This window comes from Astatotilapia calliptera, chromosome 9 (genome assembly GCF_964374335.1).
Source record: "Astatotilapia calliptera chromosome 9, fAstCal68.1, whole genome shotgun sequence".
Taxonomy (NCBI): domain Eukaryota; kingdom Metazoa; phylum Chordata; class Actinopteri; order Cichliformes; family Cichlidae; genus Astatotilapia; species Astatotilapia calliptera.
Window position 1 is genome coordinate 35,556,203 of NC_137430.1, and position 26,709 is coordinate 35,582,911.

General features: G+C 43.1%; 1 protein-coding gene across 2 annotated transcripts in view; it reads left to right on the forward strand.

The window, feature by feature from the left end:
• Positions 1–2,993: 2,993 nt before the first annotated feature.
• Positions 2,994–26,709, forward strand: part of LOC113029560 (NLR family CARD domain-containing protein 3-like) — a 38,297-nt gene continuing 14,581 nt past the window's right edge. For both annotated transcript variants that reach the window (XM_026180471.2, XM_080306875.1), the window contains exons 1-7: positions 2,994–3,038; positions 6,648–6,958; positions 13,334–15,134; positions 15,234–15,407; positions 15,752–15,925; positions 17,366–17,539; positions 25,885–26,052. In XM_026180471.2, coding sequence (XP_026036256.1) covers positions 6,682–6,958; positions 13,334–15,134; positions 15,234–15,407; positions 15,752–15,925; positions 17,366–17,539; positions 25,885–26,052 — 2,768 coding nt within the window. In that variant the 5' untranslated portion in view covers positions 2,994–3,038; positions 6,648–6,681. The remainder of the gene's footprint in view (positions 3,039–6,647; positions 6,959–13,333; positions 15,135–15,233; positions 15,408–15,751; positions 15,926–17,365; positions 17,540–25,884; positions 26,053–26,709) is intronic.

Consider the following 26,709-nt stretch of genomic DNA (forward strand, 5'->3'; position numbering starts at 1 on the left):
AATTGTATTACATAAATCTCTCCAGTATGTTCTCTTTGTTCTTCTGATTGTACTCCTGACTTTTGCCTGCGCTTTTTTGTAGTCAATTAAGTGTTGAAAATTATGAGACCATTTAACCAACTTAAATGCTCTAATTTTTTTCTCTAACTACTAACTGACATTCGTCATTCCACCATGGGACTGCTCTCCTCATACCTTTCCCTGTTGTCTTTGGAATAGCCTCATCAGCAGAGCTTAGAATACTTTGACTGATTTCTTGAGTCATACTTTCAACACTCACATTATCTTGAACTTGTAAAAACTTCCCCTCACAAACCCTACTAAGCTTCCCCCATTCCGCCTTCCCAAACACCCACTTCCCTCCTAATGTTTCAGGTACCTGTATTTGACCAACCATTATTTCACTCACAACCAGATAATGATCACTACCAAATGACTTACCAGAGCTAATATCAAACCGTGTCGTCTTCCCAGTATTCAAACATACCAGATTTTCATTGTCAAGAAATTCCTCTAACACTTCCCCATTGTAGTCTGTTTTCTCACTCCCCCATAACAAATGGTGTGCATTAAAATCCCCACACCAGATAATATTTCCTTTCATGTCCATTTCCCCCAGTTTATTCAACTCTAACTTTTTTACAAGGATTATAAAAATTAACAACCATGATCACCTTCCCTCCTATCCAAACCTTAATCACTACATACTCCAAATCCCCTTCCCTCTCACCTATCTTCAATGGAATACCTTCCTTAATCAACGCAAGGCACCCACCACCATTTCCTTCTTCCCTATCATATCTAACAGCAACATATCCATACACTCTAAAATCCAAAAAAGCTTCAACCATGTTTCCTGAATACAAATTATGTCAGGTTTTTCTGTCTGCTCGTATAGAAACTGTTTAAAATCTTGACCATTTGACAAGAGACTCCTGGCATTCCACTGTAAGATTAATATGATTATAAGAACTAACCACCACATTATCCCTCTTGACTCGCCTGACTGCTTGTTCCACCTCTTATGTCCTCCCACCTGATATTCTTCATGTCTAAACTATGACATGCTGCCTTCACAATAATCTGGATTCTCTCCGTCTTGGACTTCACATCTGAGGTTGCATTTATTACTCCCGCAATGAATGTCACCATCTTCTTCTTCTCTTCTTCTATTTTCCTTTCAACTATTTCCATAACCTTCACCATTACTTTTTTCTCCTCTACCCGGTGTTTCCCAATCTGTCTGTCTTGCTCCACCATTTTACACGCCTCTGCATATGTCACTCTCTGCAGTACTCTTGTTTTTTGAATAACTGTCTGCTGCCTCAACACTTCACATCCCCAAAAAACAACACTGTGCTCCCCTCCACAATTACAGCACTTAGGTTTTACTCCCACACCACACTTCCCATACTCATGATCCTCAGAACATTGAACATCTTCTCTTCCCTTTACACACTTTGGCAATATGTCCAAATTCTTGGCACCTGAAACACCTCATTGGTTTAGGCACAAACTCCCTCACACTGAATCTTATTAATCCAAAGAAGATCTCTTGTGGTACCTCTTTTGTGTCAAATTCCACCACCACAGTTTCTGTTTCTACTCTCTCTGGACCTCTTGTCATTCTCCTTGCTCCTTTAACTTCTCCAGTTCTTAGTTTTAAATTCTCCACCAGTTCTTTCATATTTACATTTAACGGCAGCCCACAATAACTCCTTTAGTTCCACTAGTGCTCCTTTCCCCTACTCTTGCAGTATTCGTCACTTTGACTTTGCACACCTCCACAAGTTTCCTTGCTTTTTCCACCTGTACCTCTGTGTTACAACCCACCAGTAAATTTCCATCTCTGAGTATCTTAGCATACTTGATTTCCCCAACTTGTGCCTTAAGTGCTCTTGTTAGCTCAAGTGGATCTAGTTTCTTTACACCCTCTTCCTCACACCTGACAATTACATTCATACTCGAACTCGTTCCCTCTTCATTACCTCCCCTTCAGTCCCTCCCGTTCCGTCCCCTTTCCAACCTTTTCCCACTCATTCTCTTCACCCTGACCGCCAATCTCTTCATCTTCACTACCATCCATACTATTCCACTCACTCCTTCTGCCCTCCATCAGTGCCAACCCTGGTCTATGAGAAGAAGTCTGCAGGAGACCGTTACCGGACCTGTACAGGCCTTCGGCCGACTCGCCTACTTACCTCACTCACACACCAAACCACCAACCAAACACACCTTATACAAAAATCCACACTAACTATAACAGCAACGCTGCACAATTCCACTCTCACAAACCGGAGCCTGACTCTAGCTCGTAACCCGTTGCCCTCCAAACTTGTCACTTTTCATTGTTACACATCATTTAATTTATAGACATGGTTTGATGTCTTTGCACGCATGCTTGGATGGGTTGTTACCAACGTCTGGTGAGCATTTCACATCAGTAGCACCTTATACTTTTACCTCATCAGTGGTCTTTTCCCCTAAACCTGTGGAGCCCAAACAGAACGAGACTGTACCTTTGTACCAGCAGAACAGTCATATGCAGTACCAAATGCTGCAGTCTTTCCTCGGGAAACTGAAATATATTTACTTTAAAAATTGGTGACGTATTAAAGATTTATTTTACACACTGTGTTTATTTTAATGAATTCTATTCTATTTGTTATTTTCATGGAAAAGGTGGACCTCTTCTGACTCCCTCCCTGAGCTTTTCCTGGTTTCTGTGTTGTAGGCTCCTCTAAGCATCATCGCTGTTTCAAGCCTGCAGTTTCAGATGATTCGGATTCATTAACCTACACACAGCGCTAAGAACAAAACTGATTATGTGTATAATTCTGTGTGCACTTTAGTTTGCACAGTCTGAGAGCGTTTGGTGTTGGTGAATAAAGGCCTCTGAAAGTGTCAGGAAATATGTGCCTTCCTGTGACTGCAGAGAGGAGGGGCTACACTGCACATAAGAGGTAGCTTTGAAAAGCTTTAGGACTTCCAGATCAGACTCCACTTCACAGCTGACAGAGCAGGAACAGAAAAACAAGGTGAGTGTTGGTCCACATTCTTCGACCTGGTGATATACTTCATGTTCTAACAGTATTTGTATTGAATAGACCTGTTTGTTCAGACTGATAGTAGAGTAAAATATTCAGATAGAACAAATGCCTGACAGATATGTATGGGAGCAGTGGTGACACAGGGGTGAAAGAGTCCTGTGACCACCCACTGTGGCAGCACACGTAACACTTACTGCTGGTCTTTATGCCACAGCTCACGGTGTAAGGCACATATATGCTTGCAAACTTCCATATTTTAAAGCTTGGTGCAAGGGGAAAAAAATCATGAATATAGAAAATTAATTGACAGTAAATTAGTAATATTACTGAAGAAAAGCACCACAATAAGTCTGCAGCTCCTGCAGGACGCCCAGGGAGCCTCCTCTTCCCTTTATTTTGTTCCTTTTTGTGTGGAATGTGATTATATCCTCTTAAAGTGCATAAGTTCAGGGCAGAAGTTTAAAAGGCAATTCCTACAATTGTTGAAGTGCCACAATAGTCCAATCAGTTACTGCCAGCATTCCTCCAACGTAAATGTGATAAGAATAAAGGAGGAAATAAAAGGCATTAAAGAAGGACACATGCAGATCTAAGACAGCACAGCTTCTGTCGTGAATGACAGTAACGATGGGGAGAAAGAGACTGACACTTTTAAATGTGATCAATTAGAACAACCAAAACACGTTTTATGTGGTAACATATATTTGAAGTCTTTGCTTCCATTTCTCATCAATTTAACCTCTTTGGAAACCCAAACATGTACAGTGAGGGAGTTTCAGACCCAGGTTTTAGTCAGGGGTGGGACTGAACTCACATGTACGCCTCAATCATTCACTTTACTGCAGTCTCACATTCACTAGCTGGGACCACATCCTCTGTAACGATGGGTGATGAGGGATGAGGAAGTGTGAACTGGTGCTCCGGTTTGGGGAAGGCAAAAATGACCTCATATTGAACACCTGTAAGTTAAAGGAAATGAGATTTCCAAAGTTTCTGGCCTCCCCTCCAGCCTGTGAACGCTTGTGGGGTGGACATAGGGTTGATATCAAAATCTAAATATCTAGGTTTATAACCAGATAACAAACTAGACTGCCAAATCACCTTTTCTTTTTTGTTAAGGGAACTAAGATCCATTGATATCTGCAGTAAAATGCTGCAGATGTTCTATAAGTCTGTGGCAGCAGGTGTGCTGTTCTGTGCTGCAGTCTGCTGGCAAGGAATCATCAGAAACAAGGATGAAAGGAGACAAACTAGTGAGGAAAGTGTTGGGATTCAGAGATTCTTTTATTGCTACCATATAATCTGCCTTATGAAGAATGTATTAATAACATGTTTTACAGTATCATTTATCAGTAATATTTCCTGCAGGGTTTATATTGCATTGAATATGTCTGTCATCACATTGACCTTTCTATTTTTATAGGTTGAGTTCATTTTATACACAATGCATGAATGTGCTTGGTTAGAGTTGATGTTCCATTCTAGAAGGTTTTAAGCTTCACTGGTGAGAGTGTCCAGATGATACATGCTGAGGGGAGATGAGAACATAGCAGGTTAATTGCATGCATGCTTACGATACACATATTAATCTAGTAGCAGGTCTGAGCAAAGGCCTAAGCATCTTCTGCTTCAGTTTGAGACTGGCTGCAAAGTACTCTACTTAGTGATTAATGACGAGGGTCCATTATTAGCTCTTAGAGATGCTGAGACCTGAAGTTATTACCATAAAAGGCAAGTAATGTAGAAAGGAGAAGTTATATGTCAGTGTAAGGTTATATGTACGTGATGTACCCTTGTCTGCACGGGTTGAACTTTTGTCCGTCTGTCACCATGTATTTTTGAACTGTATTGACGTAGGTGTGATATTTTATCCTATAAAACCAGAACCCAATGTATTCTTGTCAGAGCAAAACAATCCGTATGCTGACGGTTGGTTGTTCTCCTGTGATAATAAAACTCATCGTTTGATTGCACTTTTCCGGAGCCTCCGTAGTTTTTTGTCTGGTCTAAAGTTGATCGATCTCGCAGCAAAAGCTGGCTCTGTAATTAAAGCCAGACTGGACAAGCTGGGAGATGTGATGGAAAGATGCAAACTAAAGATGTTAGAAGCTTGAACAACTTTGATCACCCACTTTATAACATCTTTATGGAACAACATTAGTATTGGTAGACTCCTCTCTCTGTTTTAACGTGTGTGGGGGTTACTTTATGAGATTAAAATAAGGCATATTTGTTTCTTCCAGTCTGCTCTGTGATGTAATTTTCTAATGTGGAGTATGGGATTTTTGCTTTTTTTGTTCCTCCAGTACAAATGTCAGATTAAAGAGTTCTGTGATTTAAATCATTTTTCTGTGGCCATGATTGGAGGACTGAGAAGGAACTGTTACACTGAGGGAGGGGTTTCACTTTGATGGCTGCTATGTGATTCATCCAGCATTTGTGGTCATCTCCTTCTGTCTTAGGCAGCGCTGCGCGCTGAGGGTGAATGACCCTGAGGGCCTAGAAGTAAGAAGTTCACTCTGACCTGCAGAACCATTAGCTTTTTCAAAGAATGAAAGCATTAGAGATGGGTTTAATCCAGCCTTGTTTGTGCTCTGATGTCTTAGAGAAGGCACGGATAACTTTGAAGTTTTAGGGTTCTGTTAATACATAAAAACTAAACTGATGCTAATGGTGTGAATCCTGTAGATATTCTTCTTCTGCTTCACACTCAGTGCTTCTAGTTTCTCAAACGGAGCAAGAAAAGTGCAGAGTAACCCATGTACAGGCTAAAGAGCCTGACACATTTCTGCACTTTTTATTAGTGTGTATGTCGAGCAGCCAACATGCTTCTAAGGAACCTTATCAGTTGGTGGTTAGGCCAACTCTGTATAACATCCTGTATTCAAACATCCTGTTGTAACCCTTCATTTCACACTTTTCACTGAAGCATTTTTAAGTGCTTGTTGGCTTAATTTTTCTTTTACAAAAGTATATAATTACAAACATAGTCAATTTAAACAATCTTGAATTAGTTTAGGGGTTAGTCATGGCATTACACTAAATTATCCAGGTATCTGGATTTTTTTCTTTGCATGGAGTTTCTTTCCTTCTGTGCCTTGTAGTTAGTCGTTTTTTAACCGCAAACCTTTTTTTTTCTTTTTTTGCAAGACAGCAAGGCAATGATCCAACACACACCGGCAAGTCCACTTATAAATGGCTCCAAAAACAAAAAGAGAAACAAGTGCTGCATTTGCTATATAAGTCATTTATATTTAGCAATTTCTATCATTTTTAAGGATAAAAAAAAAATGTCACGCTGTTGACGTAGAAGTCCCAAAAACACAAAAACACGTATCAAATACGACACGCTTTTCTTTAAAGGGTTAATCACAGCTGGAATTAACTGATAAGACCCCGAAATTCTCACACTCACACAGGTTTCGCCTTTAAATCAGCAAAATCAGCTTTCTTAACTCATGATATCAGCGATACCTAGGAACAGCCCTGGTGTGTTTCTGTGTTTTGTTTCTTTTCAAATTGAGTTGTCTATGAATGAATTAAAACACTTGTAATTACCGTGAGCATTGATAAACCAGAAAATTGTTGTTTTTACAGTTCTGACACCTGTTGAATCTTCATATGATAAAAGATGGCGACACATAAAGAAGTCCTTCTGCAGACCTTGGAGGACTTGGGAGGTGATGACTTCAAAAAATTCAAGTGGATACTGTGTCAGAAGGGGGCCATGGAAGGTTTCCCATCAATCCCAACAAGTCGGCTGGAGAACGCAGACAGGCTGGACACAGTCGATCAAATGTTCCAGACCTACTCAACCAATACCGTTAAAGTTACTAAAATGGCTTTGGTGAAGATTGACAAAAATGATCTGCTGAAAAATTTGAAAGACATAACCTCAGAACCCACAGGTAAATCAGGGAAGGATTAATAAGTGGGATATTACAAAGTTATTAAGAAAGAAAGCAATAAAAACATTGATTAGGTCACGTGATTCATATGTCATAACCATCCATAGCATTGATAGACACGCTGGTCCAGCCAAACACCAGAAATGAAATTACTGTCATGTTTATTGATGAGTTAGTCATGACCTTGAATCTATTTGTTCTTGTTTTCTATATGAGTTAATGCACAAGTGCAAGTTTGCAAGTTTGAATCACTGCCTTTTTAAACATGATTGTATTCTTTTTAAATATATTAATTAAATATATATTGCTTGATTAGGTTAAACTAATTGGGAGGGTGGTTTAGATGTCATTTAAAACTGTATAAAACCTACTAACAACATATGATTTTAAAATAGAGGATTTCCTAGTCAACAATACCCAGACCTCCCTCTCCCCAGCCATCACCTCCAGCTTAGTGAAGAGATGAAATCTCCACAGCATGTCCTGGGTCTGCTCCAGGCCTCATTCCTGTGGAACATGCCTGAGAGGCAGAGGCCAGTTGTCATGAACCGAAGTTCCATGCGCAAGCTGGACCCAGAAGCAGAACACACACACCAGGGTAGGAGGGAATAAAGAAAGCAAATTTATTATAACTAAAGGTGTCCCGTGAGGGTAGCCGAAAAAACAACGTATGGAACCAGAAGAAACCGAGGGACTGGGGAGGTGAACTGCGCAGGGAATGCCGAGAGCGGGGCTGTGAGAAGCTGCAAAACAAAAGAGAAACAGATTACTGGGGTGCGGAAAAAAGGCAGCATACGAGGGAAGGTGGAGTATGCGTCTTATGGAGGTAGCCGGGCTGAGTGAACCAGAGGGGGGCTCCAAAAGGGTCGAGACGGCGAGGCTGATGACACCAGTCACCTTTCTGAGAAAGCTTATTTCTCTCTGATGGACTGGTACAATGTCCGCATCAATCACTACTTGTTATTAATCTCTTCAATCTGTCATTGAAGAGAATGGCAACCTCAACATCGAAGTTTACCGGAAGCCCACACACATGGACCAGTACCTTCTCTTTGACTCCCATCACCCTCTGGAACACAAACTTGGAGTAATTAGGACCCTACACCACGGGGCAGAACATGTTCCCTCTAAGCCTGAAGGAAAAAAGAAGGAACACATGCATGTAAAGGAAGCACTCAAAACGACTGCACATGAACACAATGTAACAGTGCTGGTATGTAGGCCATCCCAATACCTTGCACTATTGTACTTACGTTACAGGATGACTCATCACTGACTGGTAAAACATCGGCCAATAGAAATGATTGTGAGCCACCCGTGTCCCTTAGTATTCTCCCGGGCTTCTGATCCCCAGGAAACCCTGTTAAGGAGACAAAACCATCAAAAATGAAGGGTTTAAAACACTTATCAGGTTCACTCGTGGTCATATTAGAGGGGCAGTTTAGCGACTTGACTAGGCCAACCCCTTTAGCTTGTTTTAATTGCTGGGGCACTTGTTTACGTTTAAGAGCCAAACACTCAGAAACTATAAGCTGTACGTTCCCTTGCTTTGGCTTCAAGTTCAAGATGAGCCAAATGTACCTTTAAACGTGCACCAACACTGGAATTACTGGATTCGACAGAGAAGGGCTCAAACCGTGGAAGAGAGGCTGGGGGTTTTCCCCCACCTGGTTTGACCACAATAGGTGTCACTGTCCCCTCCTCAGCACAATCCTCAGGCTGATCAGAGGTTTCAAAGACCGACGCTGCATCCCTAGTGTCCGCGTCCAAAGGGAACACACCTTTCCCAACCAACCCACTGACCACAAGAGACTTTAACTCGCTCTTCTTCATGGTCTTAGCCACAGGGATTTCATAATGCGCGGCAACAGCACATAAATCCTCCTTCCTACATGCATCAAGCTGGTCTAATGCAGGCTTAGCTATAAAATCACCCAGGCTAAACTGTGCCATATTCAAAATTTATCCCGGACGAGCCCCCACTTACTTCAAATACAACGAAGGCTTCTACAGACAAAAACATGGCTGTGCCATGGGCTCCCCTGTGTCACCTATTGTAGCCAACCTTTACATGGAGGAAGTGGAAAGGAAGGCTCTTGGCTCTTTCAAAGGAAGAGTACCCAGCCACTGGTACAGATATGTGGACGACACCTGGGTCAAAATCAAGACACAAGAAGTGGAATCCTTCACTGCGCACATTAACGCTGTGGATAAAAACATCAAGTTCACCAGGGAAGACACAAAGGATAACTGTTTGCCTTTCCTGGACTGTGCTGTGGACATTGAAGAGAATGGCAACCTCAACATCAAAGTTTACCGGAAGCCCACACACACGGACCAGTACCTCCTCTGTGGTCATGAAGTCATTTGAGCGCCTGGTTCTCTCCTACCTCAAGACCCTCATGGCCCCCCTCCTGGACCCCCTGCAGTTTGCATACAGAGCCAACAGGTCTGTAGATGACGCCATCAACATGGCCCTACACTTCATCCTGCAGCATCTGGACTCCCCAGGAACCTACGCCAGGATCCTGTTTGTGGACTTCAGCTCTGCCTTCAACACCATCCTTCCAGACCATCTCCGAGGCAAGCTTTCCCAGATGAATGTGCCCGATCCAATCTGCCGGTGGATCACTGACTTCCTGACGGACAGGAAGCAGCATGTGAGGCTGGGAAAGAATGTCTCGGACTCTCGGACCATCAGCACCGGCTCCCCTCAGGGCTGTGTTCTTTCTCCTCTGCTCTTCTCCCTGTACACCAACTGCTGCACCTCCACCCACCAGTCTGTCAAGCTAATCAAGTTTGCAGATGACACCACCCTTATTGGGCTCATCTCGGACGGGGATGAGTCTGCCTACAGGATGGAGGTTGAACGTCTGGTGTCTTGGTGCAGCCACAACAACCTGGTGCTGAATGCCCAGAAGACAGTGGAGATTATTGTGGACTTCAGGAAGCACACAGCCCCACTCCCCCCCATCATCCTGACTGACACCCCCATCACCTCTGTGGACTCATTCCGCTTCCTGGGTACCACGATCACTCAGGACCTGAAGTGGGAGCCCACCATCATCTCCGTCATCAAGAAAGCCCAGCAGAGGATGTACTTCCTGAGGCAGCTGAAGAAATTCAACCTGCCAACACGGACGATGATGCAATTCTACACCGCAATCATCGAGTCCATCCTCACCTCCTCCATCACCGTGTGGTACGCTGGAGCCACTATCAGGGACAAACAGAGACTGCAGCGTGTTGTGCGCTCTGCTGAGAAGGTGATTGGCTGTAGACTCCCATCTCTGCAGGACCTGTACACCTCCAGGACACTGCGGCGTGCAGCTTGGATCCCAGCTGACCCTTCTCACCCTGGATACAGTCTGTTTGACCTGCTCCCCTCAGGCAGGAGGCTCCGGTCCATTCGCACCAGAACCTCTCGCCATAAGAACAGTTTCTTCCCCTCTGCTGTTGGACACATGAACAATAAACGTACGACTGTTCCCACCACTAACACATGACCCTACGCTGTGTTCACTGCATCATTCCATGTTTTGGCACTGATCACCACCTGCACTCATGTATATATCTTTCTACGTAGCACTTTTAATTCTTATTCTCATGTATATATCTCATGTATATCTCATGCATATATCTTTCTACGTAGCACTTTTAATTCTTATTCTTACTTTTATTTTTTCATGTCTATTTAAGCGCAATTTATGACAGTATGTTTGCACTGAAGCACCGCAGCAATTTCCTAATGTTGTAAACCTGCTCAACATTTGGCAATAAAACCCATTCTGATTCTGATTCTGATTCTGATTGACGCCCATCACCCTCTGGAACACAAACTTGAAGTAATTAGGACCCTACACCACCGGGCAGAACATGTTTCCTCTAAGCCTGAAGGAAAAAAGAAGGAACACACGTATGTAAAGGAAGCACTCAAAACGTGCGGCTATCCTAAATGGGCGTTTATAAAGTCAGCAAAGAGGCACAGAAAAGAAGATCAGACACCAGCGAGGGAGGATAAGAAAGACAGACGCAACAACATTGTCATCCCCTATGTAGCCGGTGTATCAGAAAAACTCAGGAGAGTTTTCTCCAAGCATGACATCCCGGTGCATTTCAGACCCAGCAACACGCTCAGACACAAACTGGTTCACCCGAAAGACAAAACTCCAAAACACAGACTTAACAATGTGGTGTATGCTGTACAGTGCAGCGAGGAATGCCCAGACCTCTACATTGGAGAGACCAAACAGCCACTTCACAAGCATATGGCACAACATGGAAGAGCCACCTCCACAGGACAAGACTCAGCAGTCCATCTGCATCTTAAGGATAAAGGACACTCTTTCGAGGATGCCAATGTTCACATTTTGGACAGAGGACAGATGGTTTGAAAGAGGAGTGAAAGAAGCCATCTATGTCCACTGTGAGCAACCATCTCTGAAGAGAGGCGGTGGTTTACGACACCAACTCTCTGCCATCTATAATCCAGTTTTGAGTTCCCTCCCCAGACGCCTTAACGCCCACTCAGATCCTGGGCCATCTGACCTCAGGAATTCGCATGATAAGGTGGAGCCAGGTTTCACAATCAGCTCACCCGAAACTCTGGCTGATTGGACCCACACCCAGTTTCACACCCTAGCTCAGGCGATTAGAGGATCATCAGGGGGTCCTTTTGTCCCTCTGTGGGGGGTTACTCCCACTAGGTTTATATCTGGGACTCTCCACCATTTGACCTTAGAACTGAAGAAGCTTCTCGGATGAGAGGTGAAACATCTTCAAGCAACTTAAAGAAGTTCAGACGCTTTTCTTTGCAAGCTCCTTTGACTACGATGACCTGGATGACTGAGAACCTTCACAGACAATCTCTAGCTCTCTTCGCCAGCATGTCTTTATCCTGTCTTCTTTCTCTCACTCCAACCGGTCACAGCACCCCAACCATACCCAGAGATACCTAAACACCTTCATTTTGGGCAGCAACTTGTCCCTGACCTGGAGTGAGTATTCCACCTTTTTCTGGCTAAAGACCAGGCTGGAAACCACCACCTGATCAAGCCAGCAGAACCACATCGTCTGCAAAACATAGAGATAAGATTCTGAGCCCATCAAAGTCAAAGCCTGCTGCCATCTGGCATGTCTAGAAATTCTGTCAATAAAAACTGGCAACACAGTTTAGCCTAACTCTAACACATTTTCACAAAGAACCTCCAACAGGATACTTCGAGGGACGTCATTGAATGCCTTCTCCAGGTCCACAATACACATGTAGATTGGCTGGGAAAACTCCCAGACACCCTCAAATGTCATTGAGAGGATAAAGAGCTGGTCCAGTGTTCCATGACCAGAAAAAACCCCATATTGTTTCTCCCATATCTGAGGCACTAATGGATGAACTCCTCTTTCCAATCCAATGACATAGACCTTGCCACAGAGTCTGACAAGTGTGATTCCCTTGTAGCTGGAGCACACCCTCTGCTGAAGTCCCACAGGCTAACCAAGCCCAGCAGGACTTCTTCAGCTTGATAGCTGTCTTCACCTTCAGTGTCCACCATCTATTTTGGGGATTACCACACGACAGGCACCAACTACCTTGCAACTGCAGTGTCTTGCAAAACTCCAGGTGTTGATCAGTTGATAACTCAGCTCCTACTCTTCACCTGAATGTCCAGAACATGTGGCCACAGATTCGATGATATGGTTACCAAATCAATCATAAGATAAGATAAGATAAGATAACCTTTATTAGTCCCACATATGGGAAATTTTGTCAAGGGTCATATACCTGTGACCTGTGACCTAGCTAAAACTAACAGTTTTGGCAGTATATCACTCTGGTGTGTCATTCAGGCTTTCTGGCATATCTAGAAGGTAGAGAGGGAAAGAGACAGCTCTTTGTCAAGAGGCTAGCAGACATACCACTCTAGGTAGTGAATAAACACTTGATGAATTGTACCAGCATGCCCGACACAACTTTCCTGTTGATAATCTTGGCCATCATAATAAATTGAAATGAAAAGAAAAAGCAGAGTGAAAAAGGCAAGTTAAGTGATACGACACTTGATTCTTGATCATGGATTTTCTGTACAGTATCTACTCATTTGATTTGAGATATTAGGTAGACAGGCATGCTCTTTAGAGGTTTTTAAAACTAAGCTGAAGACATATTTGTTCACCCTATCTTACATGTCTTGATTCTATGCCTTCTAGTTTTTAATTCTTACTGTTTTTAACTTGTATTGTGTTTTTTACTTGTATTGATATGTATCGCTTTTATTTATTTATCTTTTTAGTTTCAAATAGCTGTACAGCACTTTGTTTGAAAGCGCTGTATAAATAAAGTTAGTATTATTATTTAATATTTTTTTCTTCTTTCAGAGATTCAGAGATTATGTCAGCACAAGTTCAAGTCAAATCTGAAGAAGAGGTTACAGTGTGTGTTTGAGGGGATTGCTAAAGCAGGAAACAAAACAATTCTGAATCAGATCTACACAGAGCTCTACATCATAGAGGGAGGGACTGCAGAGGTCAGTAATAAACATGAAGTCACTCAGATTGAAACAGCATCCAGGAAACTAGACAGACCAGAAGCAACAATTAGACAGGAAGCCATCTTTAGAGCCTCACCTGGAAGAGATGAACCAATCAGAACAGTGCTGACAATGGGAGTGGCTGGCATTGGGAAAACAGTCTTAGCACACAAGTTCACTCTGGACTGGGCTGAAGGAAAAACAAACCAGGACATCCAGTTCATGTTTCCATTCACTTTCAGAGAGTTGAATGTGCTGAAAGAGGAAAAGTTCAGCTTGGTGGAACTTGTTCATCACTTCTTTACTGAAACCAAAGAAGCAGGAATCTGCAGCTTTGAAGACTTCAAGGTTGTGTTCATCTTTGATGGTCTGGATGAGTGTCGACTTCCTCTGGACTTCAACAAAACTAAAATCCTGACTGATGTTACTGAGTCCACCTCAGTGAATGTGCTACTGACCAACCTCATCAGGGGGAAATTGCTTCCCTCTGCTCACCTATGGATAACCACAAGACCTGCAGCAGCCAATCAGATCCCTTCTGACTGTGTTTGTATGGTGACAGAGATCAGAGGGTTTACTGACCCACAAAAGGAGGAGTACTTCAGGAAGAGATTCAGAGATAGGGAGCAGGCTGGCAGGATCATCTCCCACATTGAGACATCACAAAGCCTCCACACAATGTGCCACATCCCAGTCTTCTGCTGGATCACTGCTGCAGTTCTGGAGAATTTCCTGAAAACCAGTGAGGGTAGAGATTTACCCAAGACTTTAACTGATATGTACAGCCACTTCCTGGTGCTACAAGCCAAAGGGAAGAAGGGCAAGTCTAATGGCGGAGCTGACAGAGATTCATGGTGGAGTCCCGAAATCAAGAAGATGATTGAGTATCTGGGAAAACTTGCCTTTGATCAGCTTCAGAAAGGAAACCTGATCTTCTATGAATCAGACCTGACAGAGTGTGGCATCGATATCAGTGATGCTTCAGTGTACTCAGGAATGTTCTCACACATATTTAAAGAGGAGAGAGGACTGTACCAGGACAAGGTGTTCTTCTTCACCCATCTGAGTGTTCAGGAGTTTCTGGCTGCTCTTTATGTCCATCTGACCTTCATCAACTCTGGAGTCAACCTGCTTAAAGAAAAAACATATCAGTTGTCTAAAGTTTTCAGAAACAAACATACAGTTAAACAGTTTTACAAGAGTGCTGTGAAGAAGGCCTTACAGAGTCCAAATGGACACCTGGACTTGTTCCTCCGTTTCCTCCTGGGTCTTTCAATGCTGAACAATGAGAGTCCCTCACAAGGCCTGCTGACACAGATAGGAAGTATCTCACAGAATAATCAGGAAATAGTCCAGTACATCAAGAAGAAGATCAATGAGAACCTGTCTGCAGAGAAATGCATCAATCTGTTCCACTGTCTGAACGAACTCAGTGATTGTTCTCTAGTGGAGGAGATCCAACAGTCCCTGAGATCAGGAAGTCTCTCCACAAATAAACTGTCTCCTGCTCAGTGGTCAGCTCTGGTCTTCATCTTACTGTCATCAGAAAAAGATCTGAATGAGTTTGACCTGAAAAAATACTCTGACTCAAATTCAGAGGAGGCTCTTCTGAGGCTGCTTCCAGTTGCCAAAGCCTCCAAGAAAGTGCTGTAGGTGGAGTTATTAATAATTTATTTAAGTTTAAGTTAAGTTCCTAAAAAGTAAGAATTATTTCTAAGTCTGTGTATATTATTGCTTTTCTTTCTTAGGCTGAGGGGTTGTAACCTCTCAGAGAGAAGCTGTGAAGCTCTAGCCACAATCCTCAGCTCCCCATCCAGTAATGTAAAAGAGCTTGACCTGAGTGAAACCAGTTTGCCAGATTCAGGGATGAAGCTACTTTCCTCTGGACTGATGAGTACACACTGTACTTTAGGCAGTCTCAGGTAAGATCTTAAACACTGCAGATTTGTGTAATTTCTTTCATGTCATCTTTCTTGCTCAATGTCAAGGACACCATCATGACATCATAAATTTTAGTGTATAGTCCATATATATGTGTCCATACATGGATGTATCATGACAAACATTTGCAACAGATATTTTTTTTACTGCTCATCAGATGAATTTTTAAAATGAATAATTTATATCTAACAAATCATGTAATATTAAGCACACTCACAAAATGTGCACACAATTTAGACATCAGAAATCAGTACTTTTGATTTACCCAACACAGGGAGGGTTCATGTTAATGTCAGTGGAACTAAGTGTACTATTTTTCATTCAGTTTAAGGAGTTGCAATTTGTCAGAAATCAGCTGTAATTCTCTGGGCTCAGCTCTGAAGTCCAACTCCTCATATCTGAAAGAGCTGGAGCTGAGTTCCAATGACCTACGGGATTCAAGAGTGGAGAAACTCTGTGGTTTTCTGGAGAGTCAGAAATGCAGACTGGAGACTCTGAGGTCAGACACCTTGTTTTAGCTGAGCACTGAGATGAATATAATGTAACAATGCTTTACCTGATAGATGTCATCAGCAGTGTTGGTCAAGTTACTTGAAAAAAGTAATCAGTAACTAATTACTGATTACTTCCCCAAAAAAGTAATCCCATTACTTTACTGATTACTTATTTTCAAAAATAATTAATTACTTAGTTACTTAGTTACTTTTTAAAAACACGATTTACAACCTGAAGAGGTGATAAAGCGATAGATCTTTCAGCCCAATTCTATTTTTTCTGCATAATCCATCATACAAAATGTAATCAAATGGAAAAGTCCCTTTTTAAAACTTGTTTTATCAGTTTTAATCTTTTAACTTTATGCATCAAGCAAAAATTAAATTATATGCAACAGAATTCACATTCTGAACTGGAATACATGTCTACAAATGGCTTTTATTAGAACTTCTACTGAATGTGGGGATGTGAAAATTATATTTTAGCATGATCATGTGTCCAAGTTCTCACCAAGTAAATTGCATGCCAGCAAACACCTACTCTGAGGAAACTCACTCTTTCAATTAGATGCAAGTAAAACACAGCAGAAAATAAATAAAATCAAAGACTAGCGGTCCTTTTGCTCTATTTTCACCTGTAAAGCAGGAGTGGGGTAGGCGGAGGTTTACCCTGGTGCAGGTGTGCCGCAGCGGTCAGTGGAAGAATCCACGAGTTTCTCTGTGAATTTCCCATTACGTCGTAGCGCACTCGGTGCTTGCTTGGACGTTTAGGGGTTTTTTTTCACTGTAAAAATAAGTTTTCTTCCAACGCACAACAGACACTAATGTTTTTGTCACTTTTTATGGAATCAAACTCAAAGTAAGGTCCGTACTTCCACGCTTTAAACGCTGCATGCTCATGCTCTCTCCCGCACTCGATATATTATCCATTGTTGATCTGCACACAGCTGTTGTCACGAACGTCGCACTCGCTTACGTCACTGTCATGAGACATTCTCGCAAAAAATCACGGTTTTAGTAACGCAGTAACGCAGCATTCCTACGGGAAAGTAACTGTAATCTAATTACCGTTTTTTCAATAGTAATCCCTTACTTTACTTGTTACTTGAAAAAAGTAATCGGATTACAGTACTCTTGCTGAAGCATTTTGGATTAACTGAAGGCTTTTCAGGGAGTTTCTAGGACATCCTGATAATAATGAATTACAGTAGTCGAGCTTAGAAGTGAAAACTCCAAAATACTCCAACACAATATGCTGTGAAATACATTGACTTAATGTGAGTAGTGAGTAGAGTTTCTCAAATACAAGTAAAGTCATCATATTTCCTTTGTTCGAAAACAGCTAGACTTCAGCATTTTTATTTTTTATAGATCGATTATGGAGCACTAAATGATTTCAAACATTAAACGTTGTTTAATAAACTAACATCTTTATTTATATACAGTTTATGGAACTGCTGCTTGTCAGAGATCAGCTGTGCTCTTCTGGGCTCAGCTCTGAAGTCTAATCCTGCACATCTGAGGGAGCTGGACCTGAGTAAAAACAATCTGCACGATCAAGGAGTGAATCAACTGTGTGGTTTTCTGGAGAGTCCACATTGTAGACTGGAGACTCTGAGGTCAGACACTGTGTATTACCTGTGCTGAGATGAATATGTTTTGTGTGTGTGTGTGTAGACGTTCAATTTACAGGAGAAAAAAATTTTTACAATCTTTTTTGGAAATCAAAAAACTTTGTTAATAGTTTAAGAAGCTGTTATACAATTTGGGTTTTGCAGTATTTTAGTTAATTTATGCGATGCTTCTGTTTTCTAGTCGATATGCAGAAAACAACCCTAGAGACCAACTTTAAAAGAAATGCATAAGTCACCAGTGTGGTATTTACCAAGGAGATGCCCTGTCCCCACTGTTGTCATGCATACAGGGAGTGCAGAATTATTAGGCAAATGAGTATTTTGTCCACATCATCCTCTTCATGCATGTTGTCTTACTCCAAGCTGTATAGGCTCGAACGCCTACTACCAATTAAGCATATTAGGTGATGTGCATCTCTTTAATGAGAAGGGGTGTGGTCTAATGACATCAACACTCTATATCAGGTGTGCATAATTATTAGGCAACGTCCTTTCCTTTGGCAAAATGGGTCAAAAGAAGGACTTGACAGGCTCAGAAATGTCAAAAATAGTGAGATATCTTGCAGAGGGATGCAGCAGTCTCAAAATTGCAAAGCTTCTGAAGCGTGATCATCAAACAAGCAAGCGTTTCATTCAAAATAGTCAACAGGGTCGCAAGAAGCGTGTGGAAAAACCAAGGCACAAAATAACTGCCCATGAACTGAGAAAAGTCAAGTGTGCAGCTGCCAAGATGCCACTTGCCACCAGTTTGGCCATATTTCAGAGCTGCAACATCACTGGAGTGCCAAAAAGCACAAGGTGTGCAATACTCAGAGACATGGCCAAGATAAGAAAGGCTGAAAGACGACCACCACTGAACAAGACACACAAGCTGAAACGTCAAGACTGGGCCAAGAAATATCTCAAGACTGGTTTTTCTAAGGTTTTATGGACTGATGAAATGAGAGTGAGTCTTGATGGGCCAGATGGATGGGCCCGTGGCTGGATTGGTAAAGGGCAGAGAGCTCCAGTCCGACTCAGACGCCAGCAAGGTGGAGGTGGAGTACTGGTTTGGGCTGGTATCATCAAAGATGAGCTTGTGGGGCCTTTTCGGGTTGAGGATGGAGTCAAGCTCAACTCCCAGTCCTACTGCCAGTTTCTGGAAGACACCTTCTTCAAGCAGTGGTACAGGAAGAAGTCTGCATCCTTCAAGAAAAACATTATTTTCATGCAGGACAATGCTCCATCACACGTGTCCAAGTACTCCACAGCGTGGCTGGCAAGAAAGGGTATAAAAGAAGAAAAACTAATGACATGGCCACCTTGTTCACCTGATCTGAACCCCATTGAGAACCTGTGGTCCATCATCAAATGTGAGATTTACAAGGAGGGAAAACAGTACACCTCTCTGAACAGTGTCTGGGAGGCTGTGGTTGCTGCTGCACGCAATGTTGATGGTGAACAGATCAAAACACTGACAGAATCCATGGATGGCAGGCTTTTGAGTGTCCTTGCAAAGAAAGGTGGCTATATTGGTCGCTGATTTGTTTTTGTTTTGTTTTTGAATGTCAGAAATGTATATTTGTGAATGTGGAGATGTTATATTGGTTTCACTGGTAAAAATAAATACCGTATTTTCACGACCATAAGGCGCACTTAAAAGTCTTAGATTTTCTTCAAAAAGTACGGCGCGCCCTATAGCGCAGTGCGCCCTGTGTGTTGTAAGGAGGACGTAGTAGAGAACACCATGAGAACGCTAAAGGGTGAAGTGTGGGCATTGATCGTATATACCGGACAATCGCACATACCTGTATAAAAGGACAGGTATGTGCATTATGTGGAACATCGTTGTTTTAACAACCCTGAAAATGGCAAAGACACACGCTTATGAAGCACAGTTTAAACTGAAGGCCATCAGCTATGCGGAGGAACATGGAAATCGAGCAGCCGCGAGAGAATTTAAGATTAACGAATCGATGGTTCGCAAATGGAGGAAGCCAGAAAACAAGCTCCGGCAGGTCAAGAAAACGCAGCTGAGTTTCCGCGGACATAAGGCGAGGTGGCCCGAGTTGGAGGAAAGACTCGAGCGGTGGATCATCGAGCAAAGAACGAGTGGGAGAAGCGTTTCGACGGTCACCATTCGGCTAAAAGCAGTTTCTGTCATGGTTGGCTGTGTGGCAGGCAGGCAAGCAGGAGTGGTGGATCCAAAATGCAGGACTCAGACACAGAAGTACAACTTAAAGCGCAGCTTTATTGCTGGGAAAACCTCTTACTAAACTAAACTCACCAAAAGACAAACAAAAACACTGGTGGACTAAAGCACTGTAGCAGAAACACTGAACTGGAGCTGGAGACAAAACACTGGCAACACGGAGGCAAAACACACAGCTTGATGAGGGTACGACGCAACACTGACTCAGAGAAACACAGGGTCTAAATACACTGGGAAGTAACGAGGAGAATGAGACACAGAAGGAGAGCACAGCTGGGGGAAATTAGAACTGACGAGACAAGCAAAGCAGGACACATTCACATAAGTCACGGACCTTCAAAGTAAAACAGGAAGGATCACACAGAGACGCAAACTTGACACCGTGGAGACAGCAACTAAGAAACACAGAGACATAAACCATAAGGCAGAAGACTCTAAGAACCGATAGACATGGAGGGGAACTCAAACATGCAGACACAGACTTACAGAACAGAGGGGACACAGAGAAACAAGAATGGCAAGGGATCGAAACTAGAAACCATAGAATAACTCACACCAAGTAGAATAATACAAAAATCACAAAGAACTAAAACGCTGGGTCAGGAGACCCAGGACCCTGACAAAACTAGAACCCATAGAATAACTCACACCAAGTACAATAATACAAAAATCACAAAGAACTAAAACGCTGGGTCAGGAGACCCAGGACCCTGACAGTTTCACTAGCTGAAGAGATGAACATTGAACATTTCCAAGGAGGTCCGTCTTGGTGCTTTCGTTTTATGAAACGGTGCCATTTTTCCATCCGGACCAGGACTACGGTAGCGCAGCAACTTCCAGCGGATTATAAGGAAAAGCTGGCCATCTTCCGCTCCTACTGCAGCAAACACATCGGCGACAAAAACATCCAGCCCAGCCACATCACAAACATGGACGAGGTCCCGCTCACTTTTGACATCCCGGTGAGTCACACTGTGGAGAAGAAGGGGACCAGCACGGTAGCGATACGCACAACGGGGTATGAAAAGTCTTCTTTCACTGTTGTGCTTGGCTGCCATGCTAATGGACAGAAACTGCCGCCTATGGTGATTTTTAAGCGAAAGACTTTGCCTAAAGAGAAGTTTCCAGCAGGAATCATCATTAAGGCAAATGAAAAGGGCTGGATGGATGAGGAAATGATGAAAGACTGGCTGAGGGAGGTGTATGTAAGGAGACCAGGTGGTTTTTTCCACGCATCACCATCGCTCTTAATCTGTGACTCTATGCGTGCCCATCTCACAGCCGATGTGAAAAAACTAGTGAAACAAATGAACTGTGAGCTTGCTGTCATTCCGGGAGGCCTGACAAAGGAACTCCAACCGCTGGGCATCGGTGTGAACCGCCCGTTCAAAGTAAGGCTGCGAGCGGCGTGGGAGCGATGGATGACCGATGGAGACCACAGTTTCACCAAGAGTGGAAGGCAGCGCCGGGCGAGTTACGCCACAATTTGCCAATGGATTGTAGATGCTTGGGCTAACATGTCTGCTGGCACTGTTGTTCGAGCTTTCGCAAAAGCTGGCATCATTTCCGAGGAGCCGCACGGCACGGAAAGTGACTCTGACAGTGAAGAAAGTGAACCTGGCATGTTTGATGGAGATTTAGCGCAGCTGTTCAATTCAGACACAGAGGATGAGGACTTCGATGGGTTTGATTGATGATAAAAATGTGAGTACCAAACTTTGTTTTGCTCCTGCTTTATTTTTAAATACGCACACTTGTATGCTTGTGTGTTGTTGATGATGACGATTACTGGTAATAAAAATGTGAGTACCAAACTCAGTTTTGCTCCTGCTTTATTTTTAAATATGCACACTTGTATGCTTGTGTGTTGTTGATGATGACGATTACCGGTAATAGAAATGTGAGTAAGGTACCGAACTCAGGTTTGCTCCCGCTTTATTTTTAAATACGCATACGGTACTTGTATGCGCCCTATAATCCAGTGCGCCTTATGTGTGTGTTAAATACAGTAATGGCACACATAACTGAGACTGCGCCTTTTAGTACAGTGCGTCTTATGGTCGTGAAAATACGGTAATTGAAATGGGTATATATTTGTTTTTTGTTAAGTTGCCTAATAATTATGCACAGTAATAGTCACCTGCACACACAGATATCCCCCTAAAATAGCTAAAACTAAAAACAAACTAAAAACTACTTCCAAAAACATTCAGCTTTGATATTAATGAGTTTTTTGGGTTCATTGAGAACATGGTTGTTGTTTAATAATAAAACTATTCCTCAAAAATACAACTTGCCTAATAATTCTGCACTCCCTGTAGATGTGAACCCCAGATCATTAGTCAGATCATTAACAATAGTGGATACTAACGTCAGAATGGATCAAAAATTCGCCACCTCCTCTACATGGATGGATCTGTAGCAATGATATTGGAATGTCATTTGGACTGGAGAAGTTTAGTCGGATGGTAACCAAGAGAAGAAAGGTAGTCAAAATGGAAGGGACTGCACTACTAGAAGGCAACATAGCAGACACTGAGGACATCTACTTGTACCTTGGAATCCCAAAGGCAAATAGGATCCATGAAGGGGTTGCAAGGAAAACCACGACCACCAAATACCTGCAGAGAGTAAAGCAAATGCTGAGGGGTCAGGAAGATTAACATTCAACACCTACATCCTGCTAGTCATCAGAGACCCCGCAAGGATAATAAGCTGGCCAAAGGAGAAGATAGAAGCTACTGGCATCAAGACAAGCGCCTTACCATGCATCGAGACCTAAGGAGCTTGAAAGGGAGTGACTAGGCTCCTTTAAGTTTCGCAAAGACGTTTCACCTCACGTCCCATATGCTTCTCTTGTAAAACAAAATGGTGGAGTCCCATGTATCTATTTAAACCTCAGTGGGAGCTGTCCCTTAAGTGGTTCATAGACCCTCTCATGCCCCTCATCACATAAGTCAAGGTATAAAAAACAGCATGGGTTATTAGCACTAAAGGTTTTGGGTGAAACCACTGTGAGAGGTTGTCTCCCTATCATATTACCTATTGAGGTCACGTGACACAAGATGTGAGTGGGAATTGAGGCACCTGGGAAGGGATCTGTCGAGGAGCGTGTCAGGCTACATTTCACTGTGTGTTATACTTGTATAACTATGCATGTGACAAATAAAGAACCTTGAACCTTGAACCTTGATCTCAAAACTGCATTGTATGTGGCAGACAGTTTTAAGCCACTCCCTCTGTTCAATGAGTTTTAGACACAGTGCACATAAATCCTGTTTCACTGCTCTTACAAACTCTTTGTCTTCTCTGTCCAAAATGTGAACATTAGCATCCTCAAAAGAGTGACCTTTATCCTTTAGGTTCAAATGTTAAGCTTAGTCTTTTCCTGTCGATGTTGCCCTTCTGTTGTGCTATGTGTTTATGGAGGGGCTGTTTGGTTTCTCCAGTGAAGAGGTCTGAGCACTCCTCACTGCACAGCATACACTACGTTGTTTAGTTTGTGTTTGGGAGTTTTGTCCTTTTGATAAACCAGTTTTTGTCTGAGTGTGTGGCTGGGTCTGAGGTCCACTGGGATATAGTTATTGGAGAAAATTTGTCTGATAAACCTGCTACATAAGAGGTGACAGTGCTGTTCCATTTGTTAGTGTTTCTCTTTAGTTGGTGTCTGACCAGGACAAGGGTCAGTTGTTAAGAGTCAACACCAAAAGGATAATGGTCACTTTTTACTGGATGCCAATTGTTACGGTCATGGGTTGCTAGAAGGTTCTCCCTGTTTGAGAATGCTGTGTTTTTCTTTTCTTCTTTCTCTCCCTCTCTCTCCCCTCTCCCTTTTCCTGTCTTTGAAGTTCCAGGTGCCGCAGCTGAGTAGCGTTATGGCTTGTTAGCCATAGGAGGCTCTGAGCGCCGTGTGTGTATAGCGCTTCTGTTTTCTTTCTACGTTTGGAATACTGCGATAGTGAGAGAGAGCAGTGTAGGCTGGTAGGGGTTCTCCGCCATTTTTGTTTGACCAAAGTTTTCTCCTGTTTTGTGGACAGCCAGAGACGTCAGGTATTGTATTTTTTTTTTCTTGAGGGAAGTTATACCACGTGTTTTGTTTATAGGAAGGGGGAGTGTTTTTGTTTGTTATTTTGGCCTCAGAGAGCCTGATGCTTTTAGTTTTTCAGCTCAGCTGTTTCAAGTTTATTCATTTTTTGCTTGCCCCTCCAGGATTTGTGCATACAAATGCATACACTATTATATATTGTACATATATTTATTAGTTTCAGGTTGGCCATTCTTGTATTTTGCTCGTTTGTGTTGTTGTGTTTGCACATCTCTGTTGCTTGTGGGGCTCGCACACAAGAATTTCACTCGCATGTGCTGTGCCAGTGTGCCTGCACATGTGATGTGACAATAAAAGTGATTTGATTTGATTTGATTTTGATTTGATTTGATGTGGGTAAGAATGAAACAGAATTAGAGGCATATTTTAATGCATTTGAACATATTGCCATAGCCTTGCACTGGCCTAAAGAGGTTTGGCCTCTGCTGAGGCAGTGTAAACTGGTGGGTAAGGCGCAGGGGGTGTGTGCGGCTCTCACCGTTAAGGACAGTTTAGTGTATGATAGGGTACTGAGTGCCATTCTCAAAGCATATGAATTAGTGCCTGAAGCTTACAGAAAGCATTTCCGGTCCCTCCGTAGGCCCCCCACGCAAACCTTTCTTGAGTTTGCAAGGAAAAAGGAATATTGTTTGATAGGTGGAGTCAGGAGAGTGGTGTTGTAGATTTTACGGCATGATCCTGGGTCCTTTTGACCCAGCGTTTTGTGTTTTCTATTATTGTAATTTTGGTTCTGTTCTTCCTCGGTTAGTGTTCTTTTCTTTCTGCCCGTGTATATCTGTGTCTGGTCTGCATTTCTGAGTTTGTGTCATTACGTGTATGTGTTTCCTGTTTTACTTTGAAAGTCTCTGTCTTATGTCAGTGTGTTCTGTTTACGTTTCCCCTACCTCGTCAGCTGTTATGTCCCCCAGGCGTGTTTCCCTCCTGTTTCCCATCCCTGATTACTGGTATGTGTACTTATAGTGTGTGTTCACCCGTCCTAAACTAATTGGTCTGTGTTGTTTCCCTCGGTCTCCCTGTGTCTCTCTGTGTATTTCCCCGGACCTCCCTGCATCTTCGTTTCTGGTTTGTTTTGTTAGTTTTGCCCAGTTTAGGTTTTCCAGTTTCATGTCCACCCGCACCCGGCAGGGGGGGGAAATGATCCTTGGGGAGTCAGTTTTGGGACCAATCCTGGCCGAGAACAGGAGAGTGACTGCTGGTGGGTCGGTCCCTAAGTGTGCCCTGTGAATGCCAAAGTGGCGGCGGTAGTAAACTACCCTGTTCCTACCACCTGGCGGGAACTTAGGCGGTTCCTGGGCCTCGTGGGCTACTATCGGTGTTTCTGCTGGAACTTCTCAACCGTGGTGGCCCCTCTAACCCGCCTCTGTAGCCCAAAGGAACCTTTTTAGTGGACCACTGAGTGCCAACACATCTTTGATGGTGCTAAGTCCCTCCTGTGCAGTGCTGGCCGCCCCAGATTTCATTAGAGCATTCAGCCTGGAGGTGGACGCCAGTGCCATGGGGGCTCCAGAAGGGAACTGATGACATCAATAATCCAATCTCCTACTTCTAGAGATGGGCTCTACTAGTTCAGGAATACAACTTGGACATCAGACATAAAAAAGGGGTAGACAATATATTAGCGGATGCACTGTCCAGTGCACATCAGTTAACCACACAGAGCACTGGTTTTACTAGAGGTGGATTTTTAGGGCGTTACGGTCGGAGATTCTCCCTGTTGGAGAATGCTGTTTTTTCCTCCTCTCTCTCTCTCTCTCTCTCTCTCTCTCTCTCTCTCTCTCTCTCTCTCTCTCTCTCTCTCTCTCTCTCTCTCCCTGCCCTGTTTTTCAGGTTCTAGGTCCCATGGCTGAGAGTCCTTACGGCTTGTTAGCCATGGGATAAAAAAGGCGGGCATTCTGCAAGCTTCAGCCATTTGAAGTTTCACTTTACTGGACTTCTGTAAACTGAATCTGAATTTTCAGCTCCAAGAAAACTATAAAACACTGAAGAATTTCAAGCACATAACTAATTAACTTAAATCTTTCATTTATTATTCAGACTGGAGAATTGCAGGTTATCGGAGATCAGCTGTCTGGGCTTAGCACTGAAGTCCAATCCCTCCAACATGAGAGAGCTGTACCTGAGTCAGAACAACCTGCAGTATTCAGGAGTGAAACAGCTGTGTGGCTTTCTGGAGGGTCGAAACTGTAGACTGGAAACACTGGGGTAAGATGCCCTGTTTATGTTGTGCAGAAATGAAAGTATATAACATAAGTTTGAGTAAGAGAAAGGGTTTTCTACCCCAGCATAGACTTTCCCAGGGAGGCTGAGATGTGTGATCCCCCTATATTTGGAGCATTCCTTCCATGGTATGACAATATCCTCAGTTGAAGTCATCAGTGCTCCACCTGCACTATACACAGTGCAGGTGGAGCACCAGATTCTATCTGAGGCAATCTGAAAGTTTTTTTCCATGGCCTCCACGAACTCCTCCTTGACCCAAGTTTTTGTTACTGTGACTGCCCAAGCTGCGTTCTGCTTGGCCTGTTGGTACCTATTGGCTCCCTCCAAAGTCCCACAGGCTAACCAATCCAAATAGGACTGCTTCTTGAGCCTTATGGCTCCCTTCACCTCTGGTGCCCCCCATCTGATTTAGGGGTTACCACTATGACAGGCACCAACCTCCGTGTGGAGGTTGTAGCAGCTTCAGCAATGGAGCTGAACATGATTTATTGATGATCTATATACCCAGTTTCCCTTGGAATTCTGTTGAATCTCTGTCAGAGGGGGAGTAAATGATCTCGTGGATGGGGGCCTCTGCCAGGTGTTCCCAGTGCACCTTCACTATACATTTACTCCAAGCTGTCCAGCATCCTCCTCCGC